Source organism: Anopheles coustani, chromosome 2 (genome assembly GCF_943734705.1).
Source record: "Anopheles coustani chromosome 2, idAnoCousDA_361_x.2, whole genome shotgun sequence".
In the NCBI taxonomy this organism is placed as follows: Eukaryota; Metazoa; Arthropoda; class Insecta; order Diptera; family Culicidae; genus Anopheles; species Anopheles coustani.
In genome coordinates, this window is record NC_071289.1 from 24,989,956 (window position 1) to 25,013,862 (window position 23,907).

The following is a 23,907-nucleotide window of genomic DNA, read 5'->3' on the forward strand; positions in this document are numbered from 1 at the left end:
CACCCCGGGAGACTTGATCGACAGATTTGGTTGCCATTTTGAGAGCAACTAATTGCCTTCGGTTTCCTTTTGCTTGCGGTTTTTCCCTTGCTGTGAGATGCGTAAAAACCAATCCTTGTACCGGTTTACAATTTTGCATGGGAAGCAAACGGGGCTTTGTTCATTCGTCACCGGAATGGACGTACGTTGCAGCCCAACAATGCATTGGGCAGCGGGTTTTATTTTAAATGATGCTGAAGAAATTATACACAAATGGTGTGGTTAGTGGCATTTTTCGTTCTTTCTCTTTGGGTTGCTGAAGAGTTCTACGAGAGTTGATAAAAGCACGCTACCGATAAACCGCGGATCTTTATTTTATTCCTCATAAATCTTGCATCTGGACAGTTACCGTTTTCGGAAGGTAAATATTGATCAACCAAATAGGTTAAAAACAACTACACAAATTGGATATTCGAAACAATGTTTCGTTTGCCACAAAACCGCATTATCTACCAATTTCTGGGAATAATGGTTTCAGATGTGGTTATCTTATTTATTTTCATCTCACATTCCAAAAGTCGAAAACTTTGTTTGTGTTGTTAAATTAGTTATTACAAAAAGTCTTCGTTGATCTTGTTACAAAACTCTCTACACTTTCTTGAAACAATTTAGAGTATGTCAAAACTTAGTCAAAATTTTTTGATTCTTTGATTCTATCATTCTAAATTCTTCAAAAGGCGTTTTTTTCTGTTGTATATGGTAAATTCATCAGCAGAGCCTTAAATACTTGCACTAAAATTAACGATTAAAAGGTGTATTAGTAATGATATTGAATTGAATGGTTTGAATTTTATAATTTGTTGAACTTTTAGAAAAAAAAACAACTTTTCTTTGAGAAACTAGTGTTTTTGGAAAATGATCAAAAAACATCAAAATATTTACATTTACAAAATACATACATACAAAAATACATTTTAATTAATTTTAACATGTACCTTTAATACAACTAAGAAAACAAACTATTGCTCGGAAAGAGAAAAACTATAATTGCTCCGAACAAAATAATTTCAGCAACTCTTCTACAATGTTGAGCAGTAACTGTTTTCTATCGTCGCTTGATTGACATTCTGCTCAACTGGGTCAAACCAGCTATCCAAAGCAATCCCGTTGGATAGCCAATAGTTTCCATCATTTTTCACTACATTCTTCCAAGCTCATCTAAGTTTCCTTTTTGTTTGCTACCAGAGAGTATGTTGAATGTTTTCGCACGCCGATGCATGCTCCCCAGATGCGATGAAAAAGTCGTAAAACTCCGACCCCGGCTCACCGCACAGCTGGTAGTCAAATTGCATTGGAATTGCCGCCCGTCGGCGGGTTGTGCAATTTGTGCGTCGACGTCGGGTTTCTCGCATAACTTTTAATGTTCGGGCATGTTGTTTTTCCTCCCTGTTTATGGTCGGCGTATCGCGACGGGCCGATCTCCCGAACCGGCTGATCGATGGGTTGCACTTTTGCATAAGGTGCAAATCACGGGTGAACATCTCTCATAACCCACAACCCACCATCCATCCACCATCCTTGTTGGTCGGCTCGGATGCGCTGTCATTGAGTCCAACCACTTCACCCAAGCAAGCGAGCTCCAATCGCGAAAGCATCGGAAGGGCCGGTAGCGATAATCATACCTTTCAGCGGAATCTCTTCCCGACCACGCTCATCGCAGCATCAGCGTGTGGTTAGCGTGTGTTTTTCGCCGAACAGCTGCTGCTGATCACTGGCTCCGGGATGCTGAAGATGGCCCTAGTAGCGATCGGGTTGAGCTCGGACGACCGGTGGTCTGAGGCGCCACTTGGCTAATGCCATTTTAAGTGAGTTCCCTTTGTACCGGCGGCTCCACTTGCGTCGACAGCTCGTTGCGCAGTTCGCCCACTCGAACACCAACGGGCTCAGACCGGCGAGATGAATAATTCATAGCTTCGCCTAGAAGTGCATCATGCCAAGGCGCATCCTTTTGCATCCGGGGCGCCCGCGCGCGCGTTACCGTCTACGGCTCCACAGCATCTGCATCACGTTCGAGCAACGGGATGGCGCGAAGAATTTGCCCGCTGCTCTTCGGGAAAGCTCGCTACAAACAAATCTCCCGTAAAGCTTTGGGTCATTCGAGTGGCTTTTCCTGGAGGATGCAATAAACGATGGCCATAAGTTTGAAGCAAATTGGAATGCGAGTTCTTATGAAGATGATGATGATGAACAGATGAGTAGCTTCTGGTCGTCTTCAATAAGTCCCGATGGTTTTTTGGAGGTGTTCCTTTCCTTCAGGTTCGAGTTTGAAGTGGATAATCTTACTCTTTGCTTATCAGTACCGACAAAAACCAGTTCAAGTACCTTTGAGAAATATAATAAGCTAGCCAATAATTTTATTATGTTTTTAACGGTTTCAAATAAATTTAAAAACATTTTATTTAGTTTAATTGTTGCTCGATCCTTGAAATCAAACTCAATTTGAACTTGGATTGGGTCTTTGAACATTTTCGAAAACTATTTCAAAATAAACACGATTGCATAATTTCACAAATGTAAGTATTGTTTACTCCTGTTCAAACAAGGTGGACTTCTAAGAGCAAAACCATTTCTCTTTAGCTATCCCTCCTTTGGTTTATATTCACTTTGTTTTTCTTTAAAAAATTGTATGTTCTTCTGGTGAAAAATACTTCGGCATTAATTTGGTAAGCACACCAATACCAACCTAAAAAAATTACTAATTCATTGGTATTGTTATAAGATTAGATTAGCTAGATTTTAGTTACAAAATCAATTGCTTTAAATAAAAAGTCCCTTTGGGTAAACTAAAAATCCCTCAAATTTTAAAATCTGAAATGTTCATCGTGTTGTATGTGAACAAATTGTCTGGCTTCAAGCTGACATTTATTCCCCAGTTATGAACTTGTTTGACGGGGTGCCGTCGCGTTGAAAAGGAAATTATGATGTCCCAGCGTGGTGAGGCGTGCACAAATACGATAATTCAAAACCTGGGCCGGAGAAATTTCTTCTACCACATCAAAAGTCACGACGCACGTGGTGCTGGCAAGCGATTGCATCGCGATGCACACAGGCGGTATGCAATTACCGGTAGATCACGTCAAATGCAACACAACCCGGTTTGCGGCTGAAATGGAGCCTGTGGCCGTCCGCCTGCTGATAGGCGATCTTCATCGACGCTCAGCTCCGGTCGGTACGGTGGTTTGCCACCGATCGCCCAGATCGGTCTCCCCGTCGTCGGGGTGGAGCACATCTGACGGGTGGAACCGGTTTAGCTACGGGATAAGTCGCAACTGGAGATCCTCGGCCACGGTGAGCCGTAGAACAAACCCACAAAACGATCGGACGGATGACTCGGAAAGATGAGCGGCGTAAGCAGAACAGAAACCCGCCGTGCCGGACGCACGATACTGCAAGGGGGAGTGGGCTGCTGTTTTCCATATCACCAGGGGTGGCTGGAATGATACAGACGGCCCGGGCCGAGACCGAAGAGTGATGGGCGCATAAACAAATCAACGAGCACTATCAACGCGCCGGCGGCGAAGGGCTACCGGGGCAAAGGGCATCGCCCATGGTTTAGACATGCGCACTTACACGCGAGCGAACTCTTCGGATGAATCGAACCCCGCCAAGGAGGCGTGCGGAGTTGGGCATCCGGTACGAGGGCGGAATTTATGATGCAAGGAAGCGAGCGAACGAAAGGTGCATGTAGGACAGGAGTACGGATTGGGAAATTGTAGGATGCACTGCACGGAATAACAATCATAGACATCGTACTTCCTGATAGAGAAGGAAGATATTTAGATTTTTACAGCCCGACAAGCATTACAATGTTATATGGTCCACATCAAGCTAAATCTATAAAGTTACCTATCTGTTATCTTTGATTATGGTTGCATTGTATTCACTATTTTATTAGAACAGTTCAACAAACTCAAACAATTGAACAAAACTCCATAGAAAATGTAATCGCGTTATCAAACAAAAAGAACGCGTCATTATTTAACGATAACCTCAAATGTTTCATTTCAATTGGAATTCAATTATAGTGCTCTAAAAATATTCAAGTAAAACATTCTAGTAGTTCAAGCTGTTTGTTTAGCACAAATTTGAGCTCATATTAGGAATTTGGAAACTTTAAACCTTAGTTATGCCATTTTCTGTTTCAATGATCATGTTTGCTAGCCTTCATAGATTATATGCAAAACTGCATGTCTGAATATATTTGGTTATTATTTTTGTTACAGCTTCATGTTGAAATTCGTTTGACAGAACATTTATAACGTTACGTACAGAAAATTCATGTTGATGCTTCCATTATAGGATGTAGCAAAACGTCTGACGTCTGATTTCCTTTTCTATGTACTACAAATGAACTTTTGATTTCCTTTCTTTTACTTTATAAAAGTTAAAGACTAAAGGTATTGCAGCTGCAACGTGAGTAGGAAATAGAAGTTCAACTCTAAGAATTTAGTAAGAACTTTGCAAAGCGTAGAACTAAAAAACTAGTTCTTTAATCACTTATTTAGTTTCCCCCTGGCTCGTGCTGCATTTTATCTCGTCCTTTTCTCTATGTTACTGTTTCTCTCTGTGAGGATCACTGTCCGTTACTGCCTTTTCTGCCGTTACAATGTTTAGAAGGCGTTTCAATCAGGTTTAAATCAGGTTCAAATGTATCGCTTGATTGAGGGAGAAATTTAAAATTAATAACAAAGTCCGAAAATTAATAAGATCATGTTGAGTGTTTATAGGTTTTTTGCAACAAAGTGAAGCGTGTATGCATCAGTTCTTGAAGCGTCGCGGGTGGTTGGCCACGACCGATGTAGTTTAATTATCGCTGATGTAATAGCATCCTCCAGGGAAGGGCGTGGAAAATGTAACCCGGCCGACAAAGCCTCCAAATAAGGCACCACCTTACTGCGCAACCACACACTCACATACGCCCGAGGTTGTTGATAATCTTCGCTTGCTCCCGAAACGTAGGGAACAACATGCAAATTGCGCCCAACACCCGAGCGTGGTCGCGGTGGTCGGACGCAAATGGCGTGAAGTAATTTCGCCGTCGGACTGTTTCGATTTTGGTTTGTGTGCTCTTATTATTTTTCGTTCTGCGAAGGTAGGAGATTATTTTCGTTCGAAGCTCGATCGAGCAGATCGAGAGCGATGGCGAGAACGTGGTCCCGACCGTTTGCTGCACGCACGCTTAAGCGCACCGAGCTGCAGTCGGCTAAGAATGGGAGCAAACCCCAATATGCATACGCCCGGCCCAGGGTTCGGTACAAAGGAAACCGCACCATAATTTAGATGGCGCCTTCGTCGAACACGTTGCCGCAATGGTGCAATGCCTTTCTTGGTGGTTTCGATTTGATTTGATTTTCCCGTGTTTTCCTTTCTCGAACGCAACGCCCGGTTTCGGTAGGTTTGCTCACGCGATCGTATACGAAGATCTTGCCAAGATCGACGCTAAAATGGGACTCCCGATACCGACATTAGCGTGCGTCGACCCGATAGTCGTCGGGAGGGTCCTTCAACACTTCAACACCTCGGCTGTTAAAGTGTTTATGGTTCTACTCCGAAGGTCATGCGTGAAATAAAAAGAGACATGAGTTGGTAAGTTTTTCTAGAACACTGTCAAGGCAAGCTGTTGGTGATGGGGAGGACTTTGACCAAAGTATATTCTTTTTATTTGAATTTCAAATAAACGATCGTGTTGTAAAGATTTCATCACGTCACTTTTTTATATTTTTAGTCACCTGTTTCTATTTTTCTCTCATTTGTCGGTGTAGGGTATTGCAAGTTTTTCTTTATTAAGAGCAATATTAAAATTTATTTTCTTAAAATTATTTCAACTCCTTATGTCACTTATTTATATTCTAATCACCTGTTTCTATTTTTTTTTCATTTGTCGGTGTAGGCCCTACACTGTAGGGTATTGACATTTTTTCTTTGTTAATAGCGCTATTAAAATTTATTTTCTTTATTTTATTTATTTCTGTTCAACTATTATTTTGATCAGAAAAAACAGTGTCATGACAAGCTGTTGTTGATGCAGAGGATTATAACCAAAGTATATCTATATCTATAAAATTCTTGTGTCACGGTGTTAGTGTTTAAACTCCTCCTAAACGACTGAACCATTTAAACTCAAACTTTGCACACACGTTCCTTAGGTATGAGAATAGGTTTTTAACTATGTCTCATATCTGTAAATTTTATACTTTTTTAATTAATTACAATTTTCTATCGTCATACATTGGTTTGTTTGTTTTGTTTACATTCAGCAATGACACATAAAGTGAACTACAACAAGTATAAACGGACACAGCAACATGCCTTTTGACATACTGTGGTGGTGAGTTTAATACAAAAGTGGTGAATTTAATTCAAACAAGTCGTTTCATATAAGTGACGATAGTAAAATCTTTGTTAATTTTTGGTAATAATAACTAATGTTGTTAATTGGTGGTAGTAGAATATGTGTTCAAATTATTGTTGCTTAGAGCAGTGAGAAAACCTTCTCATTTACCAGTGTTGTGAAAACGAATTTCAGTATAGTTACTACAGCGAGGCTATGAACTCGCGAGTAGGGACGAGCATGCTTATTCGTCACGTTTACATGCAATCCAATGTGGCGTAAGTTTTACTGTTACCAGGACAAAATGCGGCGCATAGTCATGATAGAACAAAACGTGTGTTCAAACATTAATGTCGCTGAATTTAGTCCTACAAGCTATGATTAGTATCGAGGATCGTTGCATGGTAATTAAAAATTTACCGCTAAGTTATTGTTATGTTTTAGGTTCGCCGAATCGAAGTGCATTTAATTTGATGGACACTGAAATAAGTCGTGAACTGCAGCATAATATTGCAGTCATGTTGGATATCGTTTCTCACAACGTATCAATGTTGACTGATGAACAAGCATATGTTTACGAACGCATTATCATGGCAGTATCAACGGGACAAAGTGGTATCTTTTTTTGGATGCCCCAGTCCGAACTGGCAAAACATTTCTCATATCGCTCTTGCTTTCCAAAATACGAGCAAACAATGACATTGCAATACCAGTTGCTTCATCTGGAATTGTAGTTGAAAATGGAGGTAGAACGACCCATTCATCATTTAGGCTACTTCTAAACATCAATAGGAACCCAAAAGCCGTATGAAACATCAAAAATCAATCACTCATGGCCTAGGTCATGGACCAGTGAAAAATAATTTTCTGGGAAGAATGCACCATGGCAAAGAAGCATTCTCTTGAGGCGCTGTACAGAACACTCAAAGACGTGAAGTGTAATAAAGATTGTTCCAGTAATACAGTAGGTCCCTGCAGTACGCTATACTCGATATACGCGAATTAGCAATACGCGATTTTTTACAACTGACAGCTCATAGGGTTGCTCGACTTCTGATTAGTCAATTTTACTTTGTTTTGGTAGAATGAAGTTTTTAATATGCACTGGAATAGAAAAAATGAAACATTTATTAGTGATTTGGAAGATAAGTTAAATAAGCGGTTCTCTCTCAGTGTCAACTCTTCAATATGAAGTATAAACGATATGGCAGAGGAATCCGCAATACGCGAAAATTCGATATACGCTATTGCGTTTGGTCCCAAACATTCGCGTACTGCGGGGACCAACTGTACTGTGTTTCTCCTCTCAGGTGATTTCAGGTAAACTCTTCCCGTAGTGCCACGATTCACCTATGCTGATAAGATCACCTGAACTTGCCTTACTCATCGGTGTTATGGAGCAATTTTGAAAAACTTTAGCTAAGCATAAACAGGCACGTCCAAATGCTACAGGATCCATCAGCTTCTACTTTTTCCAAACAGTTATTAGACATCGGCAATACACCTTAGCAGATTCTTAAAAAGCTCTAATAGAAACCCAATTTAGAAAACTAATATGTACGTCATACATGGCTTACCAGGCGTGCACAAAACATCGTTCATTCAATTGGTCTGCTTGATTAATAACAAAATAAGGATGATAATCATTAGCAGCCTCACTATAAGCTTATTACGACGTAAAAAGGGTAAATACAATGAAATTGTAAAATGTACTTAAGAAATATAATGTGACCGTTAAACCAATTTTTAACAACATCAAACGGGTCAGCTAGTTCTTCTATATTATTTTCAATTAAACGATAGTATCGTAAAAAATTCCTCATGTTACTTATTTATATTTTAATCACCTGTTTCTACTTTTTCTCATTTGTCGGTGTAGGGTCTTGCTATTTTTTTTTTTTATTCAGAGCCCAACTAAAATTTATTTTCATAAATTTGTTTATTTATGTTCAACTATTATTTTATAGTAAGAATGGGTTCTAAAATATTTGACTTGAGACATTCATCAAATAGTAAGATAATATTTGCTTTATAACCGTATCTTGTGGAGGAAAAATTTAAATCTTTTTAACTATAACCAACGTTATGAAGCAACGCTATTCTACATACAACAAAAAATCAATTAAAATATTTTCAATCCCTAGTATCCATTTCAAACGAATATCTTTTAGCTTGTCACTACACTAAAATATAATGTAATACATATTAATTGCGTGTCAAACAAAACGGAACATTTCCAACCCTCACACAAACCCAGTGTGAAGCACAATTTATGATTCTCAATCACTGCTGCCATTTACACTTGCAGCATCTTCCTCTTGGCTCTGGGGAGCGGCACCATACAACCAACCGATTGCGGGTCGTGGCCTACAGGCACCGATGTTCGCAAGTCGGTAGCAATACTTCATCACAGAACATCATCCCTTGTCGGTCGTAATTGCGACGGGAGAACGGGTAGCAAACCACCAATGAACATATTCATTTACGTGTGTAATGTAACACTTTCTAAACAAGTTGCTACTTGCTGTAATTAGTAGCGTGCCTTAAGATTCCCTATGTTTTTGTCCATTCTTTTTTTTGCTCTGACTACGGCATCTGCCGAGGGTGCTTCAGGGCCGCATCAGGCAAGATTGTTAGCATGAAATGGGGTGTGTTGGTTTTTTTTTGCTTCCTCTTCAAATGATGCATTCCTTGGCTGGCGCTTTGCAGACCTAGCACGCACGAAGAACGGGACGGAAAAGTGCATAACGTTTGTTTGCCGGTTGTCGGCCCGCGTCTAGTGCTCCTCGTCAATTAATCACCCTGCATCAGCGCAATGCGTCGATAACTTGCGTGCAACTGCACATTTCAGTCAGCCACAGTGGCAAGAGTTTGGCTAATTGAGTGGCTGGCCATTCCAGCGGTGACGGAGGAATGCACTTCGTTGCGACAATACGAGCACATTCTCGGGATGCCACGCAACGCACCCGTTGTAATTAAGTCGTATTATCGATATTACAAAACTCGCTCGCTGCTCGCAGACCCTGGCCCTGACGTGGCGCATCTTTCGACACCAACCCGATGCTGAGGCCGACTGGCAGGAGGCCAGTGTCAAGTGCTTCGGCGGTGTGCGAGTGGAGCGTTCCCAGCTTCCCAGTTCAAGTTCATAAAATGTCTGGCAGCGGCGCAGGGTTGGAGTCGTCCGCGAGTCTGCGTTTTTCTTCTGTGCCAGTGGCTTTCTCTCTTTTGCCTGTCGTCGCGACTTCAAAACCGACTGTTTACGTCGCGGACGCACTTCACGCACCCGCTTGTTGGTCTACCCGAGCGCCCGTGTGTGTGTGTGTGTGTGTGTGTGTGAGTGATTCATGCACAATCTCGGCCAGATTCGGAGGGTTTCGAAGGCCGGTAGGTGGATGTTTGAAGTTAATTTCCCGTTCATCATCCACAGACGATGCCGTGCCGAAGATATACTGCAGCGTCGCGGTGGATTTATTTTCTTTCTGGCCCACTCAAACACTTCCCTTTCCGGCTCGGGATGGCCGGGCGGGTGCCTCGGGAACCCACCAACGTCGTCGTCGTCGTCTTCGTCGTGTGACACCCTGTTTCGTTCGTTCGTTCCGTCGTCGAGCCGTCGTCTGTCATTTGGTCGTTTCTCGTCATCACACGCATGGCCGTGCCAGACCGAGACCAGGACACAGGAAGTGACGTATCGTTCACGGTACGGCTCGAGATGCACTACATACGTCTATGCGGTGATTTGTCTTGGTAACCTTTTTCGCTGTAGCAGTGATTCTCAAGAGTTCCTGAAGTAGATAAAGGTGTGACGTAAAAAATGACATAAGTTAGGGAAGGTCGATTTCCAAGGAATTGGAGGCGTTTATCACTTTGGTGAATAAGGGTTATGTATAATTTCAATCAAGCACACAAAATAAAAACCCATACATATCTTTTGGTTTAATTTTAGGAATTAAAGGAAGTCATTATCTTTCTCAGGATGTAAAATATAAAAAAAAATGCTATAGATGTACAAACAAGAATTGTACAAGGAACAAAACAAGGTTTTTGTTGAACATTTCCAGAGAAGTCTAATTTGAGGTTCTGTTTGATTGACTTCAGGAATTGACTATGTTTTTGAATATAAAATTACTGAAAAAACAAAATAACTAAGTTTGAAAAACAGGAAAAAATAATCAAAGTGAATAAAATTTCCAAACTAGTATAATGACTAACCGAAATAATATGAAATATGAACATTATAATAAGGGATCAAGTCACTTCCTCAGAGTGCGTAGAAGTTACTCTTAGAAATCATTTAGATACCTAAATTCACCGAACCACAAATTTGTCGTTCCAATATGAATAATTCAATACTTTACTTTCAACAGTACCTTTCCAAAGTTATGTGCACCACTCATTTTCATGTTTATTGACTTATGTTGCTGCCTGCTTCAGACTTTCCGTTACATGGGTTCATTAACATTTCCCTGCCAGCTGGACGTTGGCGCAGGCGCAAATAGTTCAACAAAATACGCTCACTGTATCTGCCTTTAAGTTGCATTATTTGTGCCTCCACCGTCAGATTAATTGGTTCGTTCGAGACGCAGCCACCATTTGGGATGCTGCCAAAAATAGCACCGACGAAGCATTACCCTTTGGCCAACAGAAAGGGGGGGGGGGGGGGAGGGGGGGGGGGCAGAGAAAGCAGTTTGACACGACACGGAGGAGGGTCGGTGAGCATAGGGGAAAACGGTTACCAAGAGGGTACCCCCACAACAACAACAACAACATAAAAAACACGGTTTGTTTGAATGAAGGGAAAAGTCACCGACGTTTGTAGACGTGCGCCATTAGTCACCAAACCGTAAAAAAAGATTTATCTCTCCGTCGGAGGGTGGTGCTCGTCGGACGAGGAATGGTGCGTGGTGGGAGAGGGTAAGTAGATCATTACTTGAGCAGTTTCCACGCCCGGTGGGTCGCGTGGTCGGCATGCTATACTATTGTGTGTGCGAGTAAGTGGAGGTCAAAGTGTTTATGCGTCTTAGCGCGCGGTTTGACGAAGTGTTTCAATTGAGCGGTACCGGCGACTATGGCTCATTCGCTGGGAGTTTTATTAACGGGAAAACTGTTTTCCAATGGTATGGCTTGTCATGAGACGAATCGAGTAGGTGATTAAATAGAGCGGAACAACATTTTTTTCGATTGTTCTGCATTTATTCATACTTTGATCTAATTTTTTCAAAAATGTCTAATATTTTAATAGACACATTGACATTAATAAGAGGACCATGTTTCACATGATGTCAACTGATCTCCATTAAGCGTATATTTGCACACAAGACATAAATGTTTACAAATCGTCCATTAACAGACAATCTGGTTAAAAAAATGTGGATCAATAATAAGACAGCCGATGGAATTAGTAAACATGGAAAGTCAATTAAAATTTCTGCACGGTACCAGCCACTTTTCATGTGTTCCCTTTCGGCTGGCCATAAGCAGCTTCCTGGTAAGTCCAGCATCCCAGATTGCATATGCATTTTATGGCTCACCCTTTGCAGCCGTCCGGGTTTTCCTTAGAACTATTCACACCACCCTCCCCGTTCTTGCGTTGTTGGCTTCCCCGTTCGAAGAAACCGTCCGTGTTTGTTTACACAAAAATGCATAACAGACACACGCAGCGGCGCAAACGCGTACGGCATTTTTTTAAAGATGCACATCCTTATGATGCAGCACGCACTCGGTCGGTTCTCCGTTGCGTATCTGCATGTATTTGCTGTCGGTCGTGTTTACAAACATCGTTTATTGTTGGTAAAATTAAATTTGGTTCTTTTCCTCCCCACAAGCGACCGCGCGAAGAAAATCCATCAGCAAACCGCCGTGATGGGTTTCTCCTTTTGATCACCACGCGTGTCGGTGCGGTGTAATGTTGGCCGGGAATGTAAGCTGCTTTAAAAGATCTCTCTGTTCGATTTTTGTGGCCGATCGGAAAGTGGCCTGTATCGGCGCAACGTGTAATGGGTTGATGAAATAAATGTGCATCCCTGGAACGGTGCAGCGAAAAGCGGCTCCAAAATCGGGCGCAGCCGATCTGAAACATTATGATTTACGCACCAAATCATGCACAACAAACCCTCCCTGGGTGTTGGAAGTGATGTTGGGGAACCTCCAAAATCTCACCGAAACGGACAAAGGTTATTTTTCATATGCAGTAAAATTTATGAAGTCCGATCTTGTTATTGTATCGCAATTTTTCACGTCCAATTCAGGCATCCAATTGCTTGCTGCACAATGGAGCATAAGATGTTTCGCAGCGCTGATCGATATTTGGTTTGGAACATCTCTGCGTGAGGAAAACGCTTTCGAGTTCCTGAAGGCAGGTACATTCCGGTGCATTCATGCTGTTCTTTACGTATCAACAACAATGCATCATCTCGGGAGGGGAAGTAAAGAACACGCAAATGTGCTGGAACAAGCGAGACCCTGCAGCATTTCATCGCTTGATCGTGGGCTAAAGGTATGGAGCATCGATTTATAAGTTAATTTGGCATAAAACGCGCTCATAAACCCGGCAACGATTTGAATATTTATGATCCGAACGATGGGTGGAAGGAGTTTTACGACTCGCGCACGCTGCGCACTGTTGCATCGAAAAATCGCATGGAGTTTGTGTGAAGGTAGCTTGATTGTTTTTTAAATACACCTCTGTATGGCCACATTCTAGTGGCCATGTGGTTTTTTTTTATTGGGCAGTGCAACAAAAGGTATGGACAAACAGAGCCGTCAAATTACGTATCAAACTATCTGTGAAGGCAAACGATCTCGTTTGAACTGTACGATTTTACATTCCAAGCGATAATAAACAAAACTCGTGTAAAACCGAAAAGAAATAAGCATAAACATCTTTATGGTAACGTCAGTTAGTAATAACTATATCTAAGCAACATTTTTTCTTTGAAGATTGAGAAGAACTTACGACGTTTGTGGAATGATGATGCTGCTCTAGAACAATTATGATTGTTGTTAAAATTTTAATAATTAAATAATTTTTTTAAAAGTAGGATTCTTTTTTTAGGGTCCAAAGTTTGTCATTTTAGACAATATATTTTAGAAAATCCCAAAGTCGCAGGAAGCAAAATGCTGTATGATTTGGATGATAACAACATTTCGGAAACCCATCTTTCAATTAAGTCTTATTTTGAACAGGTTTTGTAAATAAGCGATTAATTAAAGTTATCTGCTCCACCTTGTATTATGTTTGAGCTAGCTAAATAATTCTGTATTTTAAAACCATTCACTCTTTTTGGTTCTTCATCTCTGATTGTAACTTTTTACTTACCCAAAATTAATTAATTTTCTAATTGTCGTCTAATGTTCTGTTGTTTTCGTTTGAAGGATTTTTACTCACAATATTTTTCGTGGAATGTTTATTTATTTCAACCGCTTTTTTCAAAAAAATTAGAAAAAAAAACTTCTTTTTTCTTCGATTAACCGATTTACGTAAAGCTACCTTCAAGGAAGCAGGAAACTGCTTAGGAACTGTTTATGTTACCCCTGAATGATTTATGGGTGAATAAATGCCACCAGCGTATTAATAGCTAAGTACATCTCTTTAAACTTCAAACGATTCAATCAAGCACCAGCAAACGTTTTGCCGTGCAGCATAATGGCTTCGCGGGAAGTGTTAATTAAATAGACGACAATGTACGGCACGTACGTGCGCCACCATGTCGGTTCGTGGGAAGCAGCAACACACTCGATTTGTTCGATGATCATTAAGCCGAGAGGCCGGGGTGCCTTTGACGGTTTGTGGAGTAGGAAAAAGAAAACGACAACGGCCGTTTAAGACAAATGCCCACAATAAATCATGCCGAAGAACGAAAGTAGTCAGCTTTCCTATCGCTAGCGTTGAGCGGTTTGTTCGCTTGATATCTCCATTTACAATCTTATGCTATCGGGCGGGATTCGGGCGGCCGGGAGAACAGAGATCCTAGGAAACAAACCGCTCCGTAAATAGGAGTCTTCCTCCAACGTCATTAATTTTGTCGCTGCACCGATTCATATGCACATGATTCACGCGGTGCGCTGTGTGTGTGTGTGAAAATGGAGTCTGCAAGGGAGGAGGAAAACTGACGCCGGTCACAATGAAGACGTTTTAACCACGCAAACCGAATGGAATGGGGGAAACGTATAACGGGTTGCATTAGAAGTCAAAAGAAGCTTGCAGGCGAAAGCAGCAGCACGATCGCTGATCGCTAACACTAAATCAATATTAAATTTTCATAATGCAGCCTGCCGTCGTGGTCGTCGTATTCGTGGCCATTTCGTGTTCCCCTCCGTGCGACGGTGTTCACTTGGCGCCTCCCCTTCTCCTCAACCCCCACCAAAACAAAAAAAGAGGAAACTCCCAGCGTCGTGGTAGGAAAAGGTTCTCGTGTCTTTAATTATGAAATATTGCCTAATTGATAAAACGGGAAGACAGTTTCCCCACCACCCCCAAGGGCGCCACATGCGGCGGCGGCGGTGGTATCTTCGGGGCAAATAGTGCCTTTTTTCACCCGCTCTCGGTGTTCGGCGAGGAAACCATGCAGTGGGCTACAAAAACAACCGAACATGGGCAGTATTTTTCGGCAGGTCGGTGCTTTGAAGGTGGCGAGAAAGGGATGGGAGGATGGGCCGGGGGAAGCGTCGGCATTGCCGAAGGGCCTTAAGGATGAATATTTTATCCGTCGTGCAACAAGTGGTTTCGCCAAATTCGTGCCGTGACAGTGTCTCGGTGGATTCGCGAGAACCTTTTTTGGTCAAGCTAAACGGTGGCCATTTCCTTACCTTCAGATGGTTGTATTTAATATGTAAGCTGATTGGGGGGATTCGAGAAGGCACATGCATCATGGTGCTTCTGGTTTTCTAGCAAACCAAAGTGAACAATGGTTTGAAAAGTTCCATATTGTTGTGTTGATTAATAAAAATCATTTTCATTACCAGGATTTTAAATTTCTCATAAAGATACAGTGATTTTCAATTTCGTTGAGCTTGCACAGCAACAGACCACATTAATTACATTAACTGCTGCCTTGCTTCCTCACCATCTCTTTCTTGTTCAACAGTTTCATCTTAAGAAAACCATACTTATATTGATGCCAAACTTTCACTAGCTTTTAGTGGAGGGTGTTTATTAGTCCATCATAAAACTGCCATTACGATGCGCAAGCGACACATCGTAAACTAATAATAAAAGGCTTCTTGAGCAGATTCTCGGGTAGGCTTTAGCCCAGCAAACATCTCAATATACACCCAAGCTTGGGGTCCCGTTAGCTCGAAGGCGGTTGCCCTTCCGTTGCTCTTTTTCACTTCCCGGCTAAAGCGATTATTTTTCTTTGTTCAAGATAAATGCATACAGCATCCATCTATTTCTCCCCTCACCCCTCCTCCTCTTCCCAGTGCAGTGGTATGATTTCCAAGGTTGTTTATTTCTGAGAGACCATAAGCCACCCGGCTATCTATAAAGTTGTCACTGCACTCGACCTGCATCTCAAACGATGTGTGGCTCTCGTAAACTTTAGGTTCCAACCATCATAAGGCATGCAATTTCATCAATCTCCCGACAAGTAATTCTCCGCTCGATACGTCAGAATGATTATTGTTCTGCCTTTGTTTATTACCAAATTGGGGTCATAAGTTTCGGCACAATTTAAAACATTCCCTTTGGCATAATTTATTGGTAAAGAAAAGGAAAATGCCCAATAACGGCCTGGTGTGCCTGGTTGTATGGAAATGATCGGAAATTTATGTGCCGTGAGAAGATCGTTCCTTCAAAGTGTCACTCGCCATTCCCGAGTGCACTTGGGGTCGCGCTTCCCTTCAAAATACTGTCAAAATGACCGTGTCAAAGACAGCGTTTTCGGGGTGAAAATAACTTAATGACCCCCTGTGAAGGTTTGCTTCATGCTACATACACTTGCGTAGAGCGTGGCAGATGGTCCGGGATTTCCGGGCTGGATTTCTTTATGACCTTCGATGCTGACGAGGTGAAGGAATAGGATTTTAGGTTGAAAGCATTGGAACACACGGGGGATTTGAGTTGGATTTATTTTTAGAACGATTATTACTTTGATCTATGGATCATACAGAGGCTTTCGATGATGATCTGTGGGGGGAGAAATAAAATTATTACCTTGCTTTAAAAAAAAACACCCAAAATCATCGTGCGTCTGTTTGCGCTTAACCTAACGCCCGACTGGAGCGGTTTAATTATATCGTTGGCTCCGGAATTCTTAATGTGCCTTTTTTTCCTTCTGTCATCTCCGATTCATAATTCGTTCTCTTCGTGTGACTTTATTTTTGCAGAGCTAAAATTACTTTCCGGCCTGACGGTGTCCACGGCGGACTACGAGCAGCAGCTTCCGAAGGCGTCCGGCTTGTGGCCATCGTTTTTTAATGTAGCCCTCAGGGCGACAATCTCCGTGAACGCGACCTGCGGCCAGACGGGACGGGAGGAGTACTGTCGCGCCACGCAGGAGAGCACCGGACGGTAAGAATGTCGGCCACGGCGTGTTGTTTGTCGAGTTTTATTATGTTTTTCTCGTGCACATATACAGTTTAATAAAATGCGACACAAACGACATGCTAGAGACGATCGCTCGGTTGACGAGTTTGGGTGTCCTGTCGGGTCACCCGTTAGTAGATTTTTTCCACACTGTATTTATTTTAATATGTCGCTTTTTTTTGTCTTTCGTTTTTCCCTCCATATTTTCGCTCCACTTACTACGTTTGGGCGCAGGTCACGCGGCTCGCAGTGCGGCATCTGCGACGCCAACAATCCCGACCCGGAGAAGCGCCACCCGATCACGAACATTGTCGACGGGACGAACAGCTGGTGGCAGAGTCCGACGCTGCAGAAGGGCGCCAAAAACGATCGCGTGACGATCAATCTCGATCTTGGCCAGGTAAGCGATGGGGACGGTCTCAAGAAGAAGAAAAAAACGCGCAAATGATTTCACCAACCAAAACTGGTATCTTCTTCCGAAACTCCACGCAAACGTACCGGGCGGCCGGTTCGGTTTGCTTTGAAGTGTGTGTCGGTCGCGAAAGCCGCAAAGTGTTGATGCACCAACCACCCGACACACCGAATTTGGGAGGGAAGAATTCGATAGGGCTATTTAACCTTTCACACTTCGGGGCGGGTTTGTTTGGTTCCAAGTGTCATGTTGGATCATTGGAGGCTGGAAGGCCCGAGGGCGGGAGGCACTGGCGATGGGGGCGAAAGTGGCATAAGAACGGTCGAAATCCGACGAGTTGAGGGAAGTCTAGTGCCGTTAAGCCTTAGAAATCCTCGGTGCATCGTGTGAGGATTGCACGGAACGTTGCTTCGATCGGAAGATGACACTAAGCAAGAAGACAGTCGCAAGGTGGTGAAAATTTATCCATTACGGTTTTTTATCAAATGAAAATCGAGATCCATAAGCCTTAATGCCTAAGTTTCTGGTAGGATTTGCTTGATCTAATTCTTAAACGGCAGCAGCACCGCATAATATGCAAAATGTTGAACTTAATGAGTTCAAACATAGTTGGATTTATAATATACAAAAACTGGATGGTTTAAACTATAACAAAATAGTTTAATAATTGTTGTACCTTTACGCAATTAATTTAAGACGAAAACTGCCCGTATAAATAAATATTTCATAAAAGAAAATATATACAGTTACTACTTTTAAATACAATTATTTCATTTTGCTCACACAGTTAAGATAATTTTAGCGGCTTGAAAGTATCTTTTGAAATTGTTCCAAAATATTTAAAGCTAAACAAAACTTAATCATACGCGGAAATTAATCATCGTTTTACAACAAGAATATGTTTTCTTCCTAGTTTCCAACAAAAGACTTGTTTCCGTCTGCTCTAATTTGATGTCAATGGTTTGGCCACGAAACTGCCTGCCTTGTCCCACTGTGACTCATGGTCTTAACCTGTGATCTCGGCTGTGTGCATGTAGAAATTTGTTTATCTTTTCTGAGTGTGTTATTTTGTGTTTCGATTTTTTTAACCTGTTCCCAAGATGCATCTCAGTCGGCCGGCGTATGGCTTCACCTTCCGAGAACTTGTCGCCTGACGAGAAACGTGGGACGAACCGAACCGATTCCAGACGCTCGGAGCGCGCCAGATGAGAACGTACGAATGGGGTATGGGTCACCAGAACGGTGGATACATTTCAGGGCACCGTTCCGGAATCGGGTGCATCTGTTTCTAATCTCTGCATCTCTTCGCGCCGGGTCTTGCTCTCGACCCGGTTGGTTCTGTTTATGGCAACTTCCCGGCCGCGTGCCTGCCCGCTTGCTGGTTTGGCCGAACGAAAGAGGGAGTCTCCTCTTCCTGGCGCGACTCGCTGCAAGATTTTCCTGGGGATTTTCAACCCAGACGATCGCAGCATACGAAGGGATCGCATCATCCGTTACGGGAAGGTGTCGATTTGATTTGAATACAAATTATGACCCGCTCGGCTTGGCAGCCCCCGGCCGGGGCGGCACATGCCCGGAGGGATTATCCGCCTTAAATCGGGAATCTTTGGAAGCATCGTTGGCGCGAGCGGCCGTCATCAAATTAGTGTCAAGATTTTCGGAATGTTTAATTTGGGTTTTATCGTGGAATTACACCCGCTTCTGGTACGGGGGCGACATGGTTTTTCAAATTCTGATGAACATGATGGATACGTACGACATTGTCGGCTTAGCTGTCAAGACGCACACGTGACAGTTCATCAACATGACAAAAAGAACAATGGGTGCCTTTGGTTGGCGAGGGATGTTTCGGAGACGAATGATTCAAAAGGAATTTTAATTCGATTTTGTTCTCGTCTCGATTTTCTGGGCTTATTTTTTTTCGTGAGAGGTTCTGCTTCATTTAATTTTAAAACAATTTAAAGAGAACTCCGACACTCATGAATTTAAAGACCAGTCTTATGCATTAAATGTAAATGGTTTATTTCGAGTATGTTTAAAAGTAACCCCATTCAGAATCAATTACTGTGCACAGCAATGCTTTATAAAATTCCAGGAGCTCGCTGTGCTTCTCAAGATTTTAAATGATACCAAATTGAGTAATTAATGATGGTTGACCACGAATGTCGCTCTTTCACTTCCTCCAATTTGTTTTATGACCACCTCTTGGTGTAAAGTACGCCCCAACGGCTTGACACGAAGCAAGATATTGTACTTTAACGATGCCGCACAGTTGCACGAAATTTTTCCGAGCGCAAAATAATTACCTTCTTTAGCGGAGTGAATGTAGTGGCGACCATCAAAGAGCGCGACGTCGCCCCAGAAGCGTCAGTGCAGGATGATAATTAAATTAATTCATCCAGTCCACCGCATTTTCGCATTTATCGTGCGAAATTTCTCGCTCGCGTCTTTGGCCCAACGTCTACTGTACTTTTTCTTCCTTTCTTCTTTCCGTAGGGCGAACAACGAACCGATCGTAGGGCCATCTTTGGATAACCGAACCGGGTTTTGATTTCGGGATCGTTAGGAAGGTTGAAAAATGGCCCTGCAATTAATCTCGGTCCCGCGAAAGGTTCGCCGGTGTTTCGGTGCAGTTGGTTACTGCACTTGACCCGTGCCGCGAAAGGGAAGGAACATATAAAAGTGCTTTCGAAATCTTGTGGGCTCCGGATGCACCCCGTAGAGTGCAGACGAGAACCTTTTTTGTTCCTCAAAGGAACATCACTTATCGAACGCAGCATCTTCGATGCGAAGGGAACGTTCAATTTTCGAGGGCAACTCGTTCAAAGTATTTCCAATACGTTAGTGTCGATAAAATAAACCGAAATTGGTTTACCAAATGTGGAATGCGGTTGAATAGGGTTCTGTCGTTATTATTTATGTGAATTTGGTGACCTGGTCAGGTGGAATCTCATTAGTCAGGCAAAGTACTTTATAGGATGAAAGGTTCAATTTTTAGAAAATGCAAAAAGAAAATATCTACTGTATTTTTTGGAAAAAAGCCGTTCTTTGTATTCGAGGCAATTTGATAAATTAGTTCTGGAGTTCATTCCCTAGGAAATCGAAAAAATGAAATGAACGAAGTCCTTAAATATGTTTATTTCTATCAAATCTACAACTTTCAATATCCTATTGCCATTTATCTTGACTCTTTATCGAAATAATTGCGAACAGTATGCAACAGGTAATAAGCCGCTGTATCGAGATCCTTTTAAGGATGAGGTTCTTCTACACAAACAATCTTGATTTGGTTATGGACAGTTTCGAATCATCATTACGTCGAAACGGTACAAACGGGATCAATGTGAGATCGCAAAAAGAAAAGAAACATAGAAAACAATGTATATTGTCCGCCCGTTATCTCACCGGCGAACCGAACCGTTCCGTTACTGGTGAACCATTTTCAGGCTGGGAGATGTACGTGCGGGTTCTAGGAGGCTCGCTGTTCCTTATGGACGTCAGTCGATCGGGTTAGAATTCCGTTTTTGGGAACCTCTGAACAACCACGGAAGGCAATGTAGATCGGATCAATCTTCGACCGGCGGTAAAGAACCGCACTCCGGCTCACCGGCCCGAGGCCACTCACCGTCCCGGGAATGGGAGCCCATTCGGGATGTGTTCGGGAAAATCTACCACGCACAAGGCATTGGGAAGTCTCCCGCGTTCCTGGTCTCGTTATAATTGGAAGCGGACAATGCTATCAACCTGTTTTTGGTGACCGCACCGCGGATATATGGGCATGGCCATGTCCCGGGCCGACGACGGGACCACCTCGGCAGGAACGGTTTGTGGTTCCGTTTTCCCGCGAGCCCCCAATCAGCGCACTGTTTATGGTACGTCCACCCTTTTACAGCGAGTGCCGTAGGTCCGGGAAAGGCAAAAAGAATGTTTTAATGAGTACCATTCCGGGCCGGGCCGAATGGGCCGAACCGAATGCTGCGTACGTGCTTGAACCTGGAGTGGCCAGGAAAAGCCGGCCGGCACAACCTTGACTGTCGCTTTGCTTTATTTTTAAACATTTCGATCCGTTAGTGACCATCGTGGACGGATCGGCGAGGATATTTCGTGGACGCATATGGACGCGTTGAGCCCATCCGAGGGCGTGCTTTTAATGCGATCAAATTGAAGAAAAAAGTGCCCAAACATCTTGTTATGCATTGTCAGCAAGTGAAAGGAAGTTTCTTTGCAACTGCGGGTTGGAAAGAATGCACCCTTTTTGTGTTCTGCTCTGAGCCGCGAACGGAAGACACCTGAAGGGAAACCCGGAATCGGAATTTGGAAAGTACTTCTGTGCGTTTTGTGATCTTAATTGGAATCGAATAACGTGACTGCAATTCACAACATACAGTTGAACATAATTTCTTCATTCGCGTTGATAAAGATTATTGTGAAAAACGAATCAATTAATGTTTGTGATTATTCAACAAAATGTCTTATCAATTTTTTTTTTTCTAAAATACATCTTATGCTGGAAAAACCTTTATTCTTAATCATTTGTTTGAACATCCCCCAAAAAGCTAAATCTCCTTCCTCTCGATAAATCTCTTCTTCGCTTCCATTATTGCCTCCCCTTTGCCCACCCCAAAAAGTAACAAAGGGCTTAACATACCTTCCCCATTGGGGTCGAGCTGCCCTTCACTCCCAAAAAGCGACCAAAAATGCACATTCTCTACCAAGACTTTCCAAGCGATTTCCCAAGCCGAAGCCAGCTACGTTTCCGGTGCCAATTTCGTTCCGGGGCAGGGCCCTTCAGCGGAAGGTTCGGTCGTTTGTCTTTTTTGCTTTCGTTTCGCTTGAAAACTCACCTCAATCGACGCTTAAAGGGCCCCCGTTTTAGGGTTTCGTGTACCACACGTGCTCGGGGATCTCGCATATTCGTTGAGAAAACTGGCAGCTGTGCCCTTTTTCAACATTTCGTTCGAGCCCGTCGACGGGTTGGCTGGTGAAACTGAAACGAACTAAATTTCCGTCCGTCGGACAGATTAGCGCTTTGCCCTACATTGAAGATTGTGCCTTCACGTGTGGAGATTGAGATGGAACGTGGCGTTGGGCTGGTCGTATCACTCACTCATATATCAAATGGAAACGTCTTGTCACAAGGTATGATTAGCAAGACTGGAAATGACTGAATGATGTCTGTTTTAAACGTTGCTAGTGGCTTGATGGTATTTAAAACGATTTCAGGGGCATGAGTTGAAAGTAAAAACAAAGGTCACACGATTGAGCAATAAAATTTTGATCGCAACTTCGGATCTTCAAATTCTAGAACGCGTGTAGTAATACTTACAATGGTTCATAAAAATCCTCCACTTTCTCGACCGCCTAGGTTAAACATAAAACTCTATAAAATCAGCCCAGTTTGTTTGCATCTAACCACGGAAAAGTGATTTGTAAACAGATGCTCCCGGCGAGCGCTGCGGTAGTTCGGTTGTTTCGGTGCGCTTGAAATATGATCGCTAACTCGAAGACAACACACTTCTTGAACCCCCCCGAACCTGGGCGTGACACGTTTGCTTTGCTCTTCTTCCGGTACATTCTACCGTACATTCATACGACGGTCGAGTGCTGAAGAAATGCATCTCGCGAACGGTGAGAATAACAACAACCACTGGAGATTGTTTGCCCATTTCGAACGGAGAAGGTTTTGTTTTATTTTTCCATTCGAATATGCCGCCAAGAACATTGTTTTTGAATTTGTTTTTACGTTTTTTGTACAAGAGGATCAACTAGGGTGGTAAAGTGAAGTACGACTTCAAACAGTCTCAAGAAGGGAAGTGTGTTATTTTCCTCTCCGCAAAGTCCTTAACGCGGTGGCACCTTATCCATTCGGGTGATTCAATAAATTATCCTCGAAAGTAACTCCCACATACACTCAAATGCACACTGATTGGCAATCATTTTCTGTTCTCCTGCATTGTGGAGTTTTTAAATCGTTTTTTTTATTCGTCATCGACAGAACAAAAGAAAAATGAAGAAAGCGACAGAACTTATAAAAATAGTGGCCTTGTAGAAACTTACGAAAACTTATGAAAATTTTTGAAAGCATTGAGAAATTTGTCTTAAATCAAATGTGTTCAATAGGGATCGTAAATTCTGTTGAGTTTTATTTTATTTTTATTTGAAATGCTTTATTTTTTATTTCCTTCCAATGCTTTATAAATTAACTATACCGAAAATGAAATTCAATTTGCAAAAGGTTTCTGCGTTTGTTCTTTGACTTACCTTATTTTAACCCGGCAGCGTTCAACGATTTACACCGTTTTGGTGAAGTCAACTCGAAAACCACAAACAAAAAATCACTTCTCCGCCTTCTGCTGACGGACACAATTAATGAATGTAATCGTTCGGATTATTTTTAGGCAGTTGAAACAAAACATGGATTGCGAAAGCAGAAGTCCACTGCGAATGCATCTTTCCAGTCGGGTGCGATCTTTTGGGGCAACTTTTCAAACCGGAATAAATAACCTCGCCCGAGGGGCCGTGTGGGAGAACAAACTAACCGCGGCCAATGTCCTTCCCCGGCCAATGTTGGGTTTACCCAATCGTCCAGCATCGCTCGGGAAT

The 23,907-nt window shown here is 42.6% G+C and overlaps 1 protein-coding gene across 1 annotated transcript in view; it reads left to right on the plus strand.

The window, feature by feature from the left end:
- LOC131264141 (laminin subunit alpha-1) overlaps positions 1-23,907 on the plus strand; it is a 94,230-nt gene that overhangs the window by 5,362 nt on the left and 64,961 nt on the right. Inside the window, exons 2-3 of the mRNA XM_058266429.1 lie at positions 16,694-16,877; positions 17,127-17,292. Coding sequence (XP_058122412.1) covers positions 16,694-16,877; positions 17,127-17,292 — 350 coding nt within the window. The remainder of the gene's footprint in view (positions 1-16,693; positions 16,878-17,126; positions 17,293-23,907) is intronic.